Source organism: Entelurus aequoreus, linkage group LG08, assembly GCF_033978785.1.
Source record: "Entelurus aequoreus isolate RoL-2023_Sb linkage group LG08, RoL_Eaeq_v1.1, whole genome shotgun sequence".
NCBI lineage: Eukaryota > Metazoa > Chordata > Actinopteri > Syngnathiformes > Syngnathidae > Entelurus > Entelurus aequoreus.
Window position 1 is genome coordinate 44,974,564 of NC_084738.1, and position 19,345 is coordinate 44,993,908.

General features: G+C 39.5%; 1 protein-coding gene across 1 annotated transcript in view; it reads right to left on the bottom strand.

The window, feature by feature from the left end:
• znf704 (zinc finger protein 704) overlaps positions 1-19,345 on the bottom strand; it is a 112,071-nt gene that overhangs the window by 85,692 nt on the left and 7,034 nt on the right. The window contains exon 3 of the mRNA XM_062056589.1: positions 13,464-13,654. Within this exon, the coding sequence (XP_061912573.1) occupies positions 13,464-13,654 (191 nt within the window). The remainder of the gene's footprint in view (positions 1-13,463; positions 13,655-19,345) is intronic.

Sequence of the window (19,345 nt, forward strand, 5' to 3'; positions counted from 1 at the left end):
TCAGGTACGTGGCAGAGGGGGTTGTTAATCAGTTTCAGCTGTATTGGTGTTGATGGAATTAACAACAGGTGCACTAGAGGGGCAACAACGAGATGGCCCCCAAAACAGGACTGGTTTTGCAGGTGGAGGCCATTTCAAGTTCCTCCCTCTTGATCTTTTTTAACTGTTTTTCCACAAGTGTTGGCTTTAGCTAGAGTCATTATCACCACTGGGAGCATGAGGCGATTTCTTAACCCTCCTGAAGTTGCGCAGATTGACCTACTCCTCCAGGATGGCACATCCATGCGTGGTGTTGCAAGAAGATTTGATGTGTCTCCCAGTACAATCTCCAGAGCATGGAGAAGATTCCAGGAGACAGGCAGTTACTCTAGGAGAGCTGGACAGGTCCGTAGACGGTCCTCATCCCATCAGCAGGGCCGTTATCTGCTGCTTTGTGCAAGGAGGAACAGGTTGAGCACTGCCCGAGCCCTACAGAATGACCTTCAGCAGGCTACTGGTGTGAATGTCTCTGCCCAAACAGTCAGAAACAGACTTCACGAGGGTGGACTCAGGGCACGACGTCCTGTAGTGTGCCCTGTGCTCACTGCTCAGAACCGTGGAGCTCGATTGGCATTTGCCATAGAACACCAGAATTGGCAAGTCCGCCACTGGCGCCCTGTGCTTTTCACAGATGAGAGCAGGTTTGCCCTGAGCACCTGTGATGGACGTGAAAGGGTCTGGAGAAGCCAAGGAGAGCGCTATGCTGCCTGCAACATCATTCAGCATGACCCGTTCGGTGGTGGGTCAGTGATGGTCTGGGGAGGCATTTCCATGGAGGGACGAACAGACCTCTACAGGCTAGAGAACGGCAGTCTGACTGCCATTAGGTATCGGGATGAAATCCTTGCACCCATGGTCAGACCCTACGCTGGTGCAGTAGGTCCTGGGTTCCTCCTGGTCCACGACAATGCCCGGCCTCATGTGGCAAGAGTATGCAGACAGTATCTGGAGGATGAAGGAATTGACACAATTGAATGGCCCTCACGATCACCTGATCTAAACCCGATAGAACACCTCTGGGACATAATGTTTCGGTCCATCAGACGCCGCCAGGTTGCTCCTCAGACTTTACAGGAGCTCACTGATGCCCTTAGACAGATCTGGGAGGACATTCCACAAGACACCATCCGTCGTCTCATTAGGAGCATGCCGCGACGTTGTCAAGCATGCATACAAGCACGTGGGGGCCACACAAGATATTGAAAATCATTCTGAGTTGCAGAAATTGAATTTAGGCAAAATGGACGAGCCTGCCACATCATTTTTTCACTTTAATTTTTGGGGTGTCTATATACTGAGCCCTAGGCTGAAAACTTTTATTTCCATCAAAAGATAGATGTGGCATCCTTTTGTTCCTGAGACATTGAACTGTCCATATCAGTATAGATATCCGAAAAAAAAATGTCACCAATGAAATCTTTTGGGTTTTCAAAGTGTTCCTTTAATTTTTTTGAGCAGTGTACTATTAAAATAAACAAAAACATAACAAAAGTGAAATAAAAAAGCTTAAAGGTTAAATGTAATTTGGAAAAAGTTGCAATGTTGACTAATAAAACAAAGCTGTTTTTTTTCTTTCAAACTGTCATTGCTCAAAACATAATATTCAATCAAAATCAATGTTATTATGAATTATTGACCTATCCAAGGTTCCGATTACTTCACATCAAATATTCCACTAAGAAAAATATTTTTGGTGGAAGATTTTGCAAATTTGGTAAATAAATAACAAAAAAATTTATATTTTGTTGTTTTCTTACTGTACCGAAAATGAACCGAACAGTGACCTCTAAACCGAGGTACGTACCGAACCGAAATTGTTGTGTATCGTTACACCCCTACCTACTGTACTGTTTACTTGTTGAAATACCCTTCAAACCAATGTTTGGCAGCAGCAAAGTGGTCGTTCGGGTAGATATTTGCTCTAAAAAGGGTATTTCAACAAGTAAACAGTACAGAAGGTACTTGATTTTGATATATGTAATGCCCATAAGGGTATTGTAGTAAAATATACAGAGATTAGATGTGTCAGTGGTCCTCGTCAGCCAGAGAACTTTGATTTTGGGGCGGCAGCGGTAAAGTTTAGATCCATGAAGGAAAGAAGAAAGTGAATGAATGTATATAACTGAATACATTTACATATGAATAAAAATTTGTTTTCTTTTGTATAATTTTTTTTCTGAATTGAGTAACGTTTATTTATGACAACTTTTTTCCAAAACAATAATAATAGATGATAAAATAAATTGAAAATCTCATGTAAAAAATATACAACATAAAGTAGCAAGAAACACGTCCTGGTCGTGGAACTGTGGACCAGCTCTATACTCTCGGCAGGGTCCTTGAGGGTGCATGGGAGTTTGCCCAACCAGTCTACATGTGTTTTGTGGACTTGGAGAAGGCATTCGACCGTGTCCCTCGGGAAGTCCTGTGGGGAGTGCTCAGAGAGTATGGGGTATCGGACTGTCTGATTGTGGCGGTCCGCTCCCTGTATGATCAGTGCCAGAGTTTGGTCCGCATTGCCGGCAGTAAGTCGGACACGTTTCCAGCGAGGGTTGGACTCCGCCAAGGCTGCCCTTTGTCACCGATTCTGTTCATAACTTTTATGGACAGAATTTCTAGGCGCAGTCAAGGCGTTGAGGGGATCAGGTTTGGTGGCTGCAGGATTAGGTCTCTGCTTTTTGCAGATGATGTGGTCCTGATGGCTTCATCTGGCCAGGATCTTCAGCTCTCGCTGGATCGGTTCGCAGCTGAGTGTGAAGCGACTGGGATGAGAATCAGCATCTCTAAGTCCGAATCCATGGTTGTCGCCCGGAAAAGGGTGGAGTGCCATCTCCGGGTTGCGGAAGAGACCCTGCCCCGAGTGGAGGAGTTAAAGTACCTCGGAGTCTTGTTCACGAGTGAGGGAAGAGTGGATCGTGAGATCGACAGGCGGATCGGTGCGGCGTCTTCAGTAATGCGGACGCTGTATCGATCCGTTGTGGTGAAGAAGGAGCTGAGCCGGAAGGCAAAGCTATCAATTTACCGGTCGATCTACGTTCCCATCCTCACCTATGGTCATGAGCTTTGGGTTATGACCGAAAGGACAAGATCACGGGTACAAGCGGCCGAAATGAGTTTCCTCCGCCGGGTGGCGGGGCTCTCCCTTAGAGATAGGGTGAGAAGCTCTGCCATCCGGGGGGAGCTCAAAGTAAAGCCGCTGCTCCTCCACATCAAGAGGAGCCAGATGAGGTGGTTCGGGCATCTGGTCAGGATGCCACCCGAACGCCTCCCTAGGGAGGTGTTTAGGGCACGTCCGACCGGTAGGAGGCCACGGGGAAGACCCAGGACACGTTGGGAAGACTATGTCTCCCGGCTGGCCTGGGAACGCCTCGGGATCCCCCGTTAGGAGCTGGACGAAGTGGCTGGGGAGAGGGAAGTCTGGGCTTCCCTGCTTAAGCTGCTGCCCCCGCGACCCGACCTCGGATAAGCGGAAGAAGATGGATGGATGGATGGAAGTAGCAAGAAACACGTCAATAATGTATAAAGCAAAACATGTTCTAGACCAAAAATCACTTCATATTCTTAACTGCTCGCTAGTGTTACCATATCTGAGTTTCTGTGTAGCAATATGGGGAAACACCTACAAATGTGTGCTTCATTCACTAACTGTGTTACAAAAAAGATCAATTAGAATAATACATAATGTTGGATATAGAGAACATACAAACCCTTTATTTATTAAATCACAATTATTTAAATTCAACGAGTTGGTGCATTTGCAAACAGCTAAAATTATTTACAAAGCAAACTATAACCTGCTACCCAAGAATGTACAACAATTCTTCTCAACAAAAGAGGAGAAATATAACCTTAGGGGAAAATCTAATTTAAAACATTTGTATGCTTGTACAACACTTAAAACCTTTAGCATAATCTGTATGTAGAATTAAATTATGGAATGGATTAACAAAATAATTCAAACAAAGCACCAATATGATTCACTTTAAGAGACTGTTCAAACTACAAGTGTTCACAAAGTACACAGAACAAGAATTATGATGAACATCTTGAACCCTTTTATTTTTATTTTATTGAGACAAAGATTATTTATGTATTTAATATTTGTTTGCTTACTATGGTATATTATTTATTTATTATTTATTTGTTAACTGTTCTGTTACAGAGAACAAGGAAATTGGATAAAATTGCTATGGTATGAAAACGGGTATGATTAAATAAGCTCTGCTTCTTCGTACTCCTTTTCGGACGTGCTGTAATGAAACAACTGGAAATGTGTGATGCATTACATTGTATCGTATGCATGTTCAAAAAAACTGAAACTGAACTGAAACAATATAGAATGTGAGATATAACAGGAAAATGCATACATTTATCATTTGTTTTCAAAACGGTTACAAAATGTGGGACCCCAAAAATTTACTGTGGGGCCCCATTTTTATGACTTGATGGGGTCCCTGGGACCCAATTTTGAAAATTCCTAGCGCCAACACTGAAGTTTAACATGATAAACCTTTTCAAATGATATACAAAATGTGTTAATCACAAAGATTATTATCAAGGCTTAGGTCAGGCTGATTACAAAAATAAATACTAATCAAATATACTGCAAAAGAAGGGACACATAAAAAATTATCAAAAAACACATGTACATACAATTGTGCGGTGCTAAAATAAATTCTAACTAAATGAAAAAATAATAAAAATAAAAATATGTTTTTTCAATAAACTGTCAATTACATTTAAGTGCAAATAAAAACAGCCTCACCACCTTAGTCATAATGTTTGCACTTTAGAAAATTATCTTTAACTTTAGCTTCAGAATTCTTCTTGTTTGTTTCATATTGTTGTTACTGCCATAAGTTGTGGAAAAGTGTATTACAATTGAGTACCGCTGCGGCCCATACTGACCACAGTTGAGAAACAGATATTTTAAGTATGATGGAAGGCATAGGTGTTTTATAAATATCGCAGCCATGCCTCCATGATTTGATTTCACATTTTCAAATATACAAAAACAGGTACCAATAGGAAAACAAATTGGTTTTGCAGAAGAGTTTCTTTTTAAGTAAAACTCACCTACAGAAAAACTTCTGAGGTCTCCAATCTATGTGTCATTTTCCCCCCTCCACTTCCTTTTCAAAGTGCATTCAGGTACCATACTTCAATGGCTCACAGTGAGGCAGGAGATGTATAGAGTCTTGCTAACAAGGGACCTGGAGAGCCATCTAACAGCCAGACATTTTCTTGGTAAATCACTGTCGGAGAGAGGAAAGTTTGGAGAGTGCAATTAACAGCCTCAAGGTCAGAATTCTCTGGAGAGCAAGTGCTGAAAAGAAAAAATCCCCAGGCATTTTTCCTCTCCTCTTTCTCTCCTGCCCCACAGCTAAATACTCATACATGCTCTCTCCATCTCTTTTACCCCCTTCTCTGTCGACCACACACACACTTCATTCACACTTTTTTCCTTGTTAACAACCTCCCTTCATCCTCTAACCGCCGCCCCCCCAACCTGCCTCCATTATAGATAAATGTTACTTTGTGGTTGGAGGCGACACAATTTCTGGAGCAGGGCGGAGAGTCGGCCGCAGGTGTGCGATGGGTGGCAGCCATGGATCTTAATGTTAAAGCAATAACGCCGCTGCTCGGCGGAGAGGTCAATTTAGGGGTATCTTCCACGGGAGCTCGGGTTCACGGGTTCTCCAAAAGGCAGAACAAAGTCTTAAGGCACTCGAGCACACTTTGTAATTTGGGCGGAAATTGATTTCATGACAGCTGGTCTTGATTTAGCACTCGACAAGCCAGAATAGAGCTTTGGATTTACAGTGGCGGGCTTTAAAGGGCCAGACCCTAAAATAATTGGATCTCAAGTGGATGCTGCCGTCTGGCACCTTATTAAAGATATTAAGAAGTCTTTATGAAATTAAGACGGGATGAACAGGGCTTAGTCTTAACGACACAGGCACTTGTAAATAGAGACACACCGCCGTTTCTTATCTTGGGTACTCAAAGGGGAACTGCACTTTTTTTGGAATTCCATCCATTCTCTACCGCCTGTCCCTTTCGGGGTGGCGGGGGGTGCTGGAGCCTATCTCAGGAATTATGCCTATCATTTACAATCCCTATGTAAGACAAGAACATATAATACAGCTCATACTGGACGGCTAACAATGTAGCAAACAAAATCTATTCGGCCTATAAAGCCCTCTTAAAAACTGCCAACGATACTCCATTTACATGCCGTGACCTGCATATTAACCAAGTATTACATTAAAAGAGCTAACGCCGAGGAAATACTTTTAGTAACACGGCACCTTGATCACAGAGAGTTAACTACTGCAGCTATTGACATACTGCTGCATCGCCTCCAAATTGGTAAAAGTCTGTGCTGGATTATAAATCATGCCTCACACTTGTAACGTAGAAGGTTGTGGTCATAAAATAAGACGTCAACTTTGAAATTCAATTTAGACCTGAAGACATTGCAAAGAAGACATGGCAAGACGCTTGTTTTCTCCCAGAATTTTTTACCTGAGGAGTGAAGATTATGATGAAGTCATCATCTATACAGGGAAGACAAGTCGTGTGTTGAAATATATAAATATCCCATAAATTGGCATCCGAAAGAGCAGAAATTTTACAGTAATTAATTATTTCAATAATATGTTCGTAATTTGTATTTCTTGTTTAGCACTTAGCAATACTGCTACACGATACTTATTGTTTTACAACAGATGGGTCTGCATATCACTCAGCTTCTAAAACTTGTAGCTCATCCTTCATATGTTCAGGTTCAAAATTACAGTATAAGGTTATGGATCATCTTTTGTCCCAAAGGAGTTGTCATTGCCTCTCATGAAGTCTTCCACGATTAGTAGTACCAGTAGTTGTTATTGTTGAAGGAAATAGCAAACATTGCAATGTGTCTGTGAAATCCATGTGCCCAAAAATGTTTGTTACTGCAATGCTTAAAATGACCAAACTACGGTAAATATTACATGTTATTATGAATGTGCCTGGTACCACATCAGATGTATACTTACAGCTTATATGTAAAACTTTGTTGGAGTTTTCTTGGAGGGCTTTATAGGCGAAATGGACCGAATCCCTATTACCTGCATTGTTAACTGCCTCTTGCTTGCGTTTAGTTACGATTTAAAATGCATAAAGGAGAAAAACATTTGTGTTCTTGTCTCACATAAGGATTGTGAATTATAGGCAAAATTTCAAAAAAGTGCAGTTCCCCTTCAATTTGGATTACAGTACACTTTAAATAAGAACAGGTGTAAAAAATAAATGGGACTGTTTACTGGTTAACATGTTTTCGACTGTTTTTCCCAGGACAATAACGGACTTAGTTCACCTCGGTTGTGGTATCATTGGTTCTCTGCATGGATTTATGTGTTTGTTTGTTAGCATGATGTCCTAAAAGCAACATTTACAATTGTGATAGGATATGTTTTTGTACACTTTCATACCATAACATATTTTGCATTTGTACGTGGCAGGAGACGACAATAAAAAAAAAGAAGAAGAAAGAAATCTTACCTCTGAAAACAAGAAAGTGTTTCTACAGAGCACTATGTCATCACAACAAAACAAACCTTGAGGGATAATGTCACGTTGCCTCATGAGACATGCCTGTGATATTTTGTCTTTGTTTTGAAAGAACAAAAAACATGTTTTGTGACGTCAGAGTCACCTTGACTGCAGTCTAGACCTGGCTTTTGATATAAAAAAGCAAATTACAGAACTTCTCTTTAACTTTAGAATTAGAACAATTGTTTTAGGTAAACCTCATTTCCACAACATTTTTCTTACAGCGAGTACAATATCAGTGTTCTACAGCAAAGCATTCACTTTGTCCTTGGTTATTTGTGCTCATGTGAGGACGACTATACTGACATTTCTTGGTACTAACAATGCCTCCAACATACCGCTAAAGAAAAACATGAACTACCGACTACGGTGCATTACTGTCTGAACACCGGGTGTGTACTTACGTGTGTGGCCTTCAGAAGTATTGCACGTCAAGGCTTTTATTCAAACAATCTTCTTGGCGTCATTGATCTTATTAGGAAAACAAACAGCAGCTTGTCTTCTGAAGTGATTGTTGCTGAGTTGAGGCAAGGCCAGTAAACCAATCAATAAACCATTCCACAATAACCATATCAATATTACAGCAATCTCTAAGCAGGCCAGTAATTACAATGGGCCAGGTGCAAAACTTCAGCGTGATCCATGCCATATTTTCAATTTAAAGAGAGATCTTTCCTCCTAAAGGGAGGGTGGAAAAAAATCAATGAATCGTCGACAAATTTTAAAGCGTGGCTCAAGACACGGCGATAAAGCTCCCCCTCCAATGAGTGACTTTAACTGTACGTTACACTAAGTTGACATTGATTGAACAGCAGAGGAGTAATGGTGGAGTGATGTTCAATAAGAGCACTCTGCCTTTTAGGAGATAGGAGGTGGGGGGGCGGGGGTGTTAAGGGTTTCATACAGTATGTAATGGCAAAAGAGCGTTGTTGCGCTATTAGACACCACTTCACGTCAAGAGCCCAGCAGACTATTAAATGTTTGATTGCGGCTCTGCTTGGAAGGTTTCATTATGCTGACCAAATGAGAAGAGTATTAGTGCATGTGAAACAATGAAGTAGGTTTGAGTACTTTTTCTTGACCGGGCATAGAAAAAAAAAAAAGTATATACCTTTATTGTTCGGGATAATTTTCTGGCTGCTATGAGGAACTATGACCAGTGTTGGGACTAACGCGTTACTTTGTAACGCGTTACTGTAACGCCGTTAGTTTCGGCGGTAACTAGTAATCTAACGCGTTATTTTTTATATTCAGTAACTCAGTTACCGTTACTACATGATGCGTTAATGCGTTATTTTACGTTATTTTTTATGTAGTATCGGCTAGAAACAGAAGATCTGAGTGTGTTTTATTGCAGCGCTACGGTGTCGTTCTTCTGAATCTCTTGTGTCACACGGAGGCGCGCTGTGTGTGTGTCTGAGTGTGGGAAAAGAGAGGGAGGGGAGGGCTGCGCGCAGCAGCATTCGTGAGTGAGGGGCGGAGACAGAGAGAGCGAGAGAGTTAACGCGCATGCGTCGCCAGGCTCAGCTTTTTATCGATAGATTTATCAGATTTAATTTTTTATTATCCATAGCAGGGGTGTCAAAAGTGTGCACCGGAGGCCATTTGCAGCCCACAGCTAATGCTTTAAAAGGCCCACAGCACATTCTAAAAATACTATTAAAATAAACAAAAACATAACAAAATTGAAATAAAAAAGCTTAAAGGTTAAATGTAATTTAGAAAGAGTTGCAATGTTGACTAATAAAACAAAGCTGTTTTTTTTCTTTCAAATTGTCATTGCTCAAAACATAATATTGAATCATAATCAATGTTATTATGAATTATAGTACACACACTCTGTCAATTCTCTTATATACTCTTTATTTCTAGACTTCTAGGGTGTTTGATTATCACATCACTCTAAATGTATAGACTATAAAGTTCACAAACAAAAAGAGGGATGCTAGTGGGGCAGGCCAATCTTTCCTTATCTCTAAACTAAAACTGGGGAAATGTGTAGAGTGTTCTGGGCTTCAGACATGATTTTATTTCAGAATTCCTTGAGATAAAAAACGCCTGGTTAGGCTTTGGTATGTAAAGTTAAAGTACTTCCTTGGTTTACAGCTATGTTGTTATTATGCTGTTTGTTACTTATGTATGTTATGTTGCAGCTATTTAAAATAGTTTTGTCAATTTGTTCTGGCCTGAAATAAATTGGCCCTTTGAAACCTATCTTTGTCTTTGTGTGTTGTATGTAGAGCACATTGCTTAGCAGAGTTCAGTGATGCAAATGCATGTCAAGTTGATCAACAGATTGTATTATTCTCCACTGCAATAACAGTACTGAAATGAAGGCTATAAGGGCATTAATGGGAGCTAAAAAAAAAAGAAGAAAAAAACTAAATAGTTACTTTTCACAGTAACGCATTACTTTTTGGTGTAAGTAACTGAGTTAGTAACTGAGTTACTTTTGAAATAAAGTAACTAGTAACTGTAACTAGTTACTGGTTTTCAGTAACTAACCCAACACTGACTATGACATACTGATAAATCAAACAGAAAAAAAACAACTTTTTTTAAATGCTCCAATAAGGCAAGATTACTGTGCTGCAAGTAGGTTTGGTTAAGATAATCGAGCGCTCCTTTTCTCCTACCTAGGCTGCCATAAACTTCGCCTTAGCTCACTGACAACAAACGATCGAGTGGGACTTCTTTACTATTTTAGAAGAAGATGTTCCACATGCTATTTGTAGCTATTGTTTTGCAAATATTCCGCGAGGAAGGGAAAAAACATTGCACCTTGTTCCCCACCTGAAACAGTGGCATTGCTGTGACGGTGTTTTGAAAGCCTGCAAAGACGCTGGCACTGCTAAAGAAGCTGACCAATAGCCAGCTGCAAAGAAAGGTGTGCACAAACTACAGTGAAATTAGCAGCATCGGTTCAAAAATAAAAAGGAATATCGTGCATTCTACTTGAAATGGGATGTACTTTGTACTTAGTTCTGTTTCACATTTCAAGCTCATTTTCTACACATTGAGGACTTGGTGCTTACCTTGTTTCTCATGCACGTTGCCGCAAAATGAAACTAATTAATGAATAAATTACATTGGTTTTCCGTAAATGCTCTAATTAAAGGGGAACTGCACTTTTTTGGGGAATTTGGCCTATCGTTAAATCATTATGAAAGACATGACGACGGATGTATTTGTTTATGCATTCTAACTCGAAAACTAAAGTCTGCTCACAGCGGAGCAAACGGGAGGTCCTCTATACAGCCCATAAAACCCAATTAAAAAACCTTCCAAAAAGCGCCAACAATACTCCACTCACATTTCGTGACTTGAATATTAAGCAAGTATTAGTCATATTGTTATTATAGGCACTAACGCAGACAAACTATTTATAGTGGCACCGCTATCACTACCGTGTGTGCCTGCCTATGTTGCCTATATCGACAGGTCAACTGTTGTCTCACTTCCCTGCTCGTGGAAGTTTATTGTAGATCATAAATCATTCTATCAGTCGGCATCCTAATGACAGCAGACATTCTACAGTAAGTGATGTTTTATTATGTTTGTTGGCTCTCATAAAGTCTGCAGTGAGTAATAATTAGTGATGTTGGGGGGGAAAAGCAAACGTCTTGATGTGTTTTTTGAAATTAATGCACTGCGTATGCTTAAAATAATCAAAATACGTGAATATATTTTATTATTATTAAATATTAAATGTTATTATAAATGTGCCTGTTACTACATTACATACAGTATATACTTACATCCTTAATGGAGATGTTTGGATGTTTTTAAGGGCCTTGTTGGCGGGATAAAGTGACTCCTATAGGCTCCAGTGTAAGCGAAATTTTGATCGCATTTATTTACAATTTAGAATGCATAAAAAAGATAAACATATGTGTTCTTGTCTTACATAAGGATTGTGAATGATTGGCAAATTCCCCCAAAAAGTGCAGTCACCATTTAAGGCCTGCATTCATCAACTACTAAGTCTCCGACAGTCGCCAGGTGCATGGTCTACAAACGCAAATAACCTCATGGGGCTTTAACTACAATGGGCCAAAAACATTAGTTTTAAGAGCTGTGGCTCTTAAAATATGATTTGATGTAAATAGATTGTCCTTGAATACTAGTAAAACGAAATTGATGATTTGTTGCAGTAGTTGGAAAAGTGTGGATGGCTCATTATATGTCAACGGAGTTAAGATCCAAAGAACACAAGAGATCAAGTTTTTGGGTGTTACGATTGATGAACTTTTGTCATGGAAATCACATATAAATGATACAAAGGCCAATGTATCTAAAACTATAGCTATTTTATATAAAATGAATAAATTGCTATATCAAAAAGCATTGCCTATTTTGTATAACTCACTGATTGTTCCATATCTAACATACTGTATTGAAGTGTGGGATAGTGTCTGTAAAACATATTTAAATCCAATCTTCGTTCTGCAGAAAAGAGCAGTAAAATCATAAGTGAAATGCATACAGGGAACCCACAAACCCAATTATCAATCAATTAAATTTATAAACATTTCATGAACTGGTAGAGTATAATATCCTAAAAAATCATGTACAAAGCACATGCAACAATTCTACCAAACAACATTCAAAACAGATTTGTAAAAAGAGAAAGTAATTATAATCTGAAAGGAACTGAGACCTTTAATAACTCTAGATTGGGAATAGCGACAATGGAAATACATCTTTCAATCAAAGGTGTTAGTTTATGGAACATACTTTATACTGAAATAAAACAATGTAAATCTCTTTCTGTAATAAAAAAATGTAAAAATCATGATGAAAAGATATGTTTGAGTAAATGTATTTCTTCATTATTGGTTTAATTATTGTAAAATGAAAATATGGCTTTGTAGTCGCCAACATTGAAAGTCAATTGTTGTATTTGTGAAAATAGGAGGCAGATATTAAAAACTAACTGCTTTCTACTCCTTTTCATTCATAATTTACTTTAATGTTATGTTGTGTGTTTTTCTTCTTCCTTTGTTTGATTTTTTTATGAATGAAATAAATAAATGAACTGAACTGAACTGGCTGTAGGCAACTTCCAGATGTTGTTTTTGTTAACTCCGCAAGATAGCAACAGCTGCATTTGAAGTGTCATGAGTGGTTGGCATCCACGAGCTTTATCTACCTCTGCATTAGGAATGTGTACCGAAACTTGGTATCATGATGACACCGGTGTCAATTTGCATGCCACAAAAGGGCACTGTTTTAGACACAATTAATAAGTTTACATTTTTTCAAGTTTGGGCACAGTTTAAGCACAGGCACTGTTTCAAAAGTACACATTTGTCATCAGATAATATGTAAACAATACTGTACCCTACTCTGCATACAATTAAAAATGTTGCTACAAGTAGTCTAGTAGCTGTAAGTATTTTTATTTTATTTTACTAGTTTGTGATGTAAAGTGATGCAATTTCTTAAGCACAGTGTCATACAAGTGCAAGAGTAGAGTAAATGGAAGGAATGTTTAAAACATTTAGCTTACATTTTTTGAGTTGTATTAATAAAGATAATATATTCATTTTAATGCACCGACCGGATGGCACCTGATCAATTATATATCCCTGTAATGGAACAAAAGTTGACTTCTGTCAAAATATTGAGTGTAGCCAAAATAACTGCGAGGGCCACATGATGAAATGGGACGTCATGCGACATAAACTCATTCGGAGATGACATAACTATGTCCTAAACCTTTGCTGAACTTTGCTCATATGAACTCCTTCCAGGACGGATATCACACTAGCTGTCAACAAGCTCTGCACGCTTGTATAAACACACGTACACAAACAAAGGCATACCTGGAGTGGGGGACATCAATGCTGGAGGAGACCACCTTGCGCTTCTGCTCAAGGAGGGACACAGAGCGACATGCGTCCAGCTCCCTGCCGCTGCGCTTGCCGTTGACCTCCCGCTGCTCGCCTTCCGCTGCCTCAGGGCCGAGGGAGCAGCAGTCTGCCTTGTGGCCGTTTGGGGCGCCGTTGATGGAGCTCTGCGCGGAGAAAGATAGGACAGTCAGGACATGAGAGGACTCGAGTGTAGGGAGCACCCATGAGGCTTGTAAACAAAGAAGCCCTGGGTAATAAACAATCAGCTGTTAAAAAGTCAAACACTCATAAATAATTCTTGTGCACACTTCCTATTAAAATGTGACTGAAATATTATACAGGAAAGGCTATGCATATTAAATGATGTGATATACGGTCATGTGGAAAAAATAGGGCATTCCATAGTAGACTGCAAATGGTGTTTGTGGCGCCCCCTATGGGTTGTGGTCAAATTGCTGTGCTGTGTGTATACAAGTAACATATTTCCTCAAAGTCTTATGGCAATGAGACAAATTACTTATTGGGTAATTAGTTTCTAAGTGAGTAGGATGTTTTTCTTGTAAGTGGCTATGTTTTTTTTAACCAATCTTGCTTTTTTACACACATGTACTTGTCAGTCCTCCAGGGGTGTGGACTAAATTTTGCAGTGGCTCGTTTATACGTCCCAAAGTTACAGTTGGGGCCTGTTTACTAAAGGTTTGAGTGTACTAAAACACCTGCAAACTTGATAGCACACGCAAAGTTGATCTCCTTAAGTGTGCAAAGTGGATTGTGTCTGTTAAGTGAGCAGAATCAGGCCGGCTTGCAATCCATTTTGCATCTCTGTTTTCATTAATAGGCAGAATGCATGCTGATCATCAGAACGCACACAATAGTGAGAGGAGAAAATGTAAATACAGTGTTTCCCATAAACTGCCAAGATACCTGTGGCGGTGGGGGCGTGGCTATGGGCTTGGCTATGGGTGTGGTCACCATGACATCATTGAGTAATTTGCATAATTTACTACAATGATATGATTTTCTCTAAAAAGGCTCAAAAAATGTATACTTACCAATTAATAATAACCGTTTTGTTTTAAACGTCCATCAGTCCATTTTACAATATAATTACAACACTTTATGTACATATTTATATACAGATTTGAACAATAAGTTATTCACTGAAATATATTTATTAATTGTGGTTCTTACAAAAAATATATCTTATAAAATATAAAAGCTAAAATGTCTCTTAAAGCTCTGCCCCTTTAATTAGTGCATACTAAATAATTTAACTTTAGCCTACTACTACAACCATATTATTTACCAGCAACATAAAGTGAAACAGAGGCAGAGGTGTCCTACCACAGTCAGTAACAAATAAACAGAAAACAGTAGTGGTGGTAGATAGACACAGAGCTTCATCAAACATCTGATCCACTGAACAAAGAGCTCCAAAAATCTTGAACTTTAGACTGCCATCAGTTTTACTCCCTACACTTAACCATGTGTTTCCTACTGCCTGCAGACTTTGTACCTTTTGTTATATACACATGTTGTGTTTCTAATATAAATACATTTAATAAAGTCAAATACAAATAAGGCAACAAGAGAAGTATCCTACACTTCTCTTTTGTAAAGTAAATCTGAACAGCCGATATGGGCATCTACATCAACTATATGATTTGCCTGTGAAGCTGGACAGGACAAAAAAATAATAATAATTTTTTTTTTTTTAAATTTGTGGCGGACGTAATTCTTTCGTGGCGGGCCGCCACAAATAAATGAATGTGTGGGAAACACTGAAATATATATTTAGCACACGCAGTGTGATTTAGCAACACTCAGCGTTTTGCAATCACTATTTTGCATTTTATTTAGCACCTTTGAAAAGGACGTGCTATCTGACACGGACGCACACAGCTGTGAGAAAAGAGGTGCTCGTGCTGCAGAGACAGACGATGGACAGGCAATCCTACATCCTACGTGTGTAAACATAATTGGACTGAAAAATATTAAAAATATCGTCTATTCAGCAATTTGCTTTTATTATTTTATAACTGCTGGATGACTTAAAGGCCTACTGAAATGAATTTTTCTTTATTTAAACGGGGATAGCAGATCCATTCTATGTGTCATACTTGATCATTTCGCGATATTGCCACATTCTTGCTGAAAGGATTTAGTAGAGAACAACGACGATAAAGTTCGCAACTTTTGGTCGCTGATAAAAAAAGCCTCCTTGCCTATACCGGAAGTAGCGTGACGTCACAGGTGGAAGGGCTGCTCACATTTTCCTATTGTTTACAATGCAGCGAGAGAGATTTGGACCGAGAAAGCGACGATTACCCCATTAATTTGAGCGAGGATGAAAGATTCGTGGATGAGGAACGTGAGAGTGAAGGACTAGCGTGCAGTGCAGGACGTATCTTTTTTCCTCTGACCGTAACTTCGGTACAAGGGCTCATTGGATTCCACACTTTCTCCTTTTTCTATTGTGGATCATGGATTTATATTTGAAACCACCTCGGATACTATATCCTTTTGAAAATGAGAGTCGAGAACGCGAAATGGACATTCACAGTGACTTTTATCTCCACTACAATACATCGGCGAAACACTTTAGCTACGGAGCTAACGTGATAGCATCGGGCTCAAATGCAGATGGAAACAAAACAAATAAACCCCTGACTGGAAGGATGGACAGAAGATCAACAATACTATTAAACCATGGACATGTAAATACACGGTTAATGCTTTTCAGCCTGGCAAATCTTAACAATGCTATTGCTAACGACGCCATTGAAGTTAACTTAGCAACGGGACCTCACAGAGCTATGCTAAAAACATTAGCTCTCCACCTACGCCAGCCAGCCCTCATCTGCTCATCAACACACGTGCTCACCTGCGTTCCAGCGATCGACGGAGCGACAAAGGACTTCACCCAATCACTGATGCGGTCGGCGGCCCGTAGACGGAGGAAGTCAAGGTGAGGTCGGCGGCTAGCGCGTCTGCTATCCATCTTAAAGTCCTCCTGGTTGTGTTGCTGTAGTCCGCCGCTAATACACCGATCCCAGCTACAGCTTTCTTCTTTGCAGTCTCCATTGTTCATTAAACAAATTGCAAAAGATTCACCAACACAGATGTCCAGAATACTGTGGAATTTGGGATGAAAACAGAGCTTTTTTGTATTGGATCCAATGGGGTCCGAATACTTCCGTTCTCTCCGTGACGTCATGCGTATACGTCATCATATCTAGACGTTTTCAACCGGAAGTGTCGCGGGAAATTTAAAATTGCACTTTATAAGTTAACCCGGCCGTATTGGCATGTGTTGCAATGTTAAGATTTCATCATTGATATATAAACTATCAGACTGCGTGGTCGGTAGTAGTGGGTTTCAGTAGGCCTTTAAGGGGCTGAATAAAATGAATTCGATTGATGCGTTTTGGTGTCAGCTGATATTTTTTAATGTTGTTCTTTCTTTTAATGAGGAAATATATTACTATAATATATCTCCAACATCATGAAAAGACGTCTTCCATTATGCCTTTTCTTATGTTCGAGTTATTTCAGAAGCACAAATGCGCTGGTGATGCGATCCACTGCCTCGCGCACATAAATAAGTGTGAGTGTTCACATGTTTCTGTTATCTAGATTGTGATCCAGAAAGGTGTAAGATCTTATGGATGTGTGCTGTTGATTCAAGTTCAACACATCTCACACAGGTAGGAGCAAGATGAGCAGAAAAAGAATTGAAATCCTTTTTTCATTTTTTTTTTTTAATTCATTGATTTATTTTTTTTCCGGCAATGACATAAAAAAGTACAAAGTTGGCAACACATAATAATATAAATTAATATAGTGCAAAAGGTAATGTATAGTATGTAATGCATGATTGTCCAGTTTTGCCTGAAAGGGAGTAGGAAGAAGATAATTTATTTAATCCCACCCCCAGTTCTCCATTCAGTGATTATTCACATGAGTTTCACTGTTGCTTTGTTCAAGGATTATAATACAGATGTTGTATCATAGTGGCATTACCATAGGTAACAATAATTATTACACTGTAACAATAATTTGTATCAACAATGTAGGAATAATGAATATACCAACAATGGTAATAGACAAAAAGCCAACAATGGTAATAGACAACATAGCAATAATGGTACTAGACAACATAGCAATAATTGTAAGGAAACATTGAGCACATGTTAACACTTTGAGACAGAGTACAACAGCAGGTCAAATTAAAGACCCTCATCTCTATATTTGAGCCAGACCCCATGTTTGTATAGTAGTTTAAAGGCCTACTGAAACCCACTACTACCGACCACGCAGTCTGATAGTTTATATATCAATGATGAAATCTTAACATTATAACACATGCCAATACGGCCGGGTTAACTTATAAAGTGACATTTTAAATTTGACGCTAAACTTCCGGTTCGAAACGCCTCTGAGGATGACGTATGCGCGTGACGTAGCCCGGGGAACACGGGTATGCCTTCCACATTGAAGCCAATACGAAAAGGCTCTGTTTTCATTTCATAATTCCACAGTATTCTGGACATCTGTGTTCGTGAATCTGTTGCAATTATGTTCATTGCATTATGGAGAAAGAAGCTGAGCAAGCAAAGAAGAAAGTTGTCGGTGCGAAACGGACGTATTTTTCGAACGAAGTCAGCAACAACAGTACACAGCCGGCGCGTCTTTGTTTACATTCCCGAAAGATGCAGTCAAGATGGAAGAACTCGGATAACAGAGACTCTAACCAGGAGGACTTTTGACTTTGATACACAGACGCCTGTAGAGAACTAGGACAACACAGACTCTTACCAGGATTACTTTGATTTGGATGACAAAGACGCAGACGTGCTACCGTGAGTATGCAGCTTTGGCTTCTAAACATTTGATCGCTTGACCGTATGTGCGCAACTTTTTTTTTGCGTATGTACGTAACTTTTTAAAAATATATAAGCTTTATGAACCTTGGGATAGGTGAACGGTCTTTTGGGCTGAGTGATTGTGTGTGTTGATCAGGTGTTTGAATTGTATTAGCGTGTTCTATGGAGCTAGGAGCTAGCATAGGAGCTAGGAGTTAGCATAACAAAGACGTAGGTGTTTTTATGCAGGATTAATTTGTGTCATATTAAATATAAGCCTGGTTGTGTTGTGGCTAATAGAGTAAATATATGTCTTGTGTTTATTTACTGTTGTAGTCATTCCCAGCTGAATACCAGGTACCGTGAGTATGCAGCCTTGGCTGCTAAACATTTGATAGCTTGACCGTATGTGCGCGTCACGTACGTAACTTTTTAAAAATATATAAGCTTTATGAACATTGGGTTAGGTGAACTTTCTTTTGGGCTGAGTGATTGTGTGTGTTGATCAGGTGTTTGAATTGTATTGGCGTGTTCTATGGAGCTAGGAGCTAGCAGACGAGCTAGGAGCTAGCATAACAAACACGTAGGTGTTTTTATGCAGGATTAATTTGTGGCATATTAAATATAAGCCTGGTTGTGTTGTGGCTAATAGAGTATATATATGTCTTGTGTTTATTTACTGTTGTAGTCATTCCCAGCTGAATATCAGGTACCGTGAGTATGCAGCCTTGGCTGCTAAACATTTGATAGCTTGACCGTATGTGCGCGTCACGTACGTAACTTTTTAAAAATATATAAGCTTTATGAACCTTGGGTTAGGTGAACGGTCTTTTGGGCTGAGTGATTGTGTGTGTTGATCAGGTGTTTGAATTGTATTGGCGTGTTCTATGGAGCTAGGAGCTAGCAGAGGAGCTAGCATAACAAACACGTAGGTGTTTTTATGCAGGATTAATTTGTGGCATATTAAATATAAGCCTGGTTGTGTTGTGG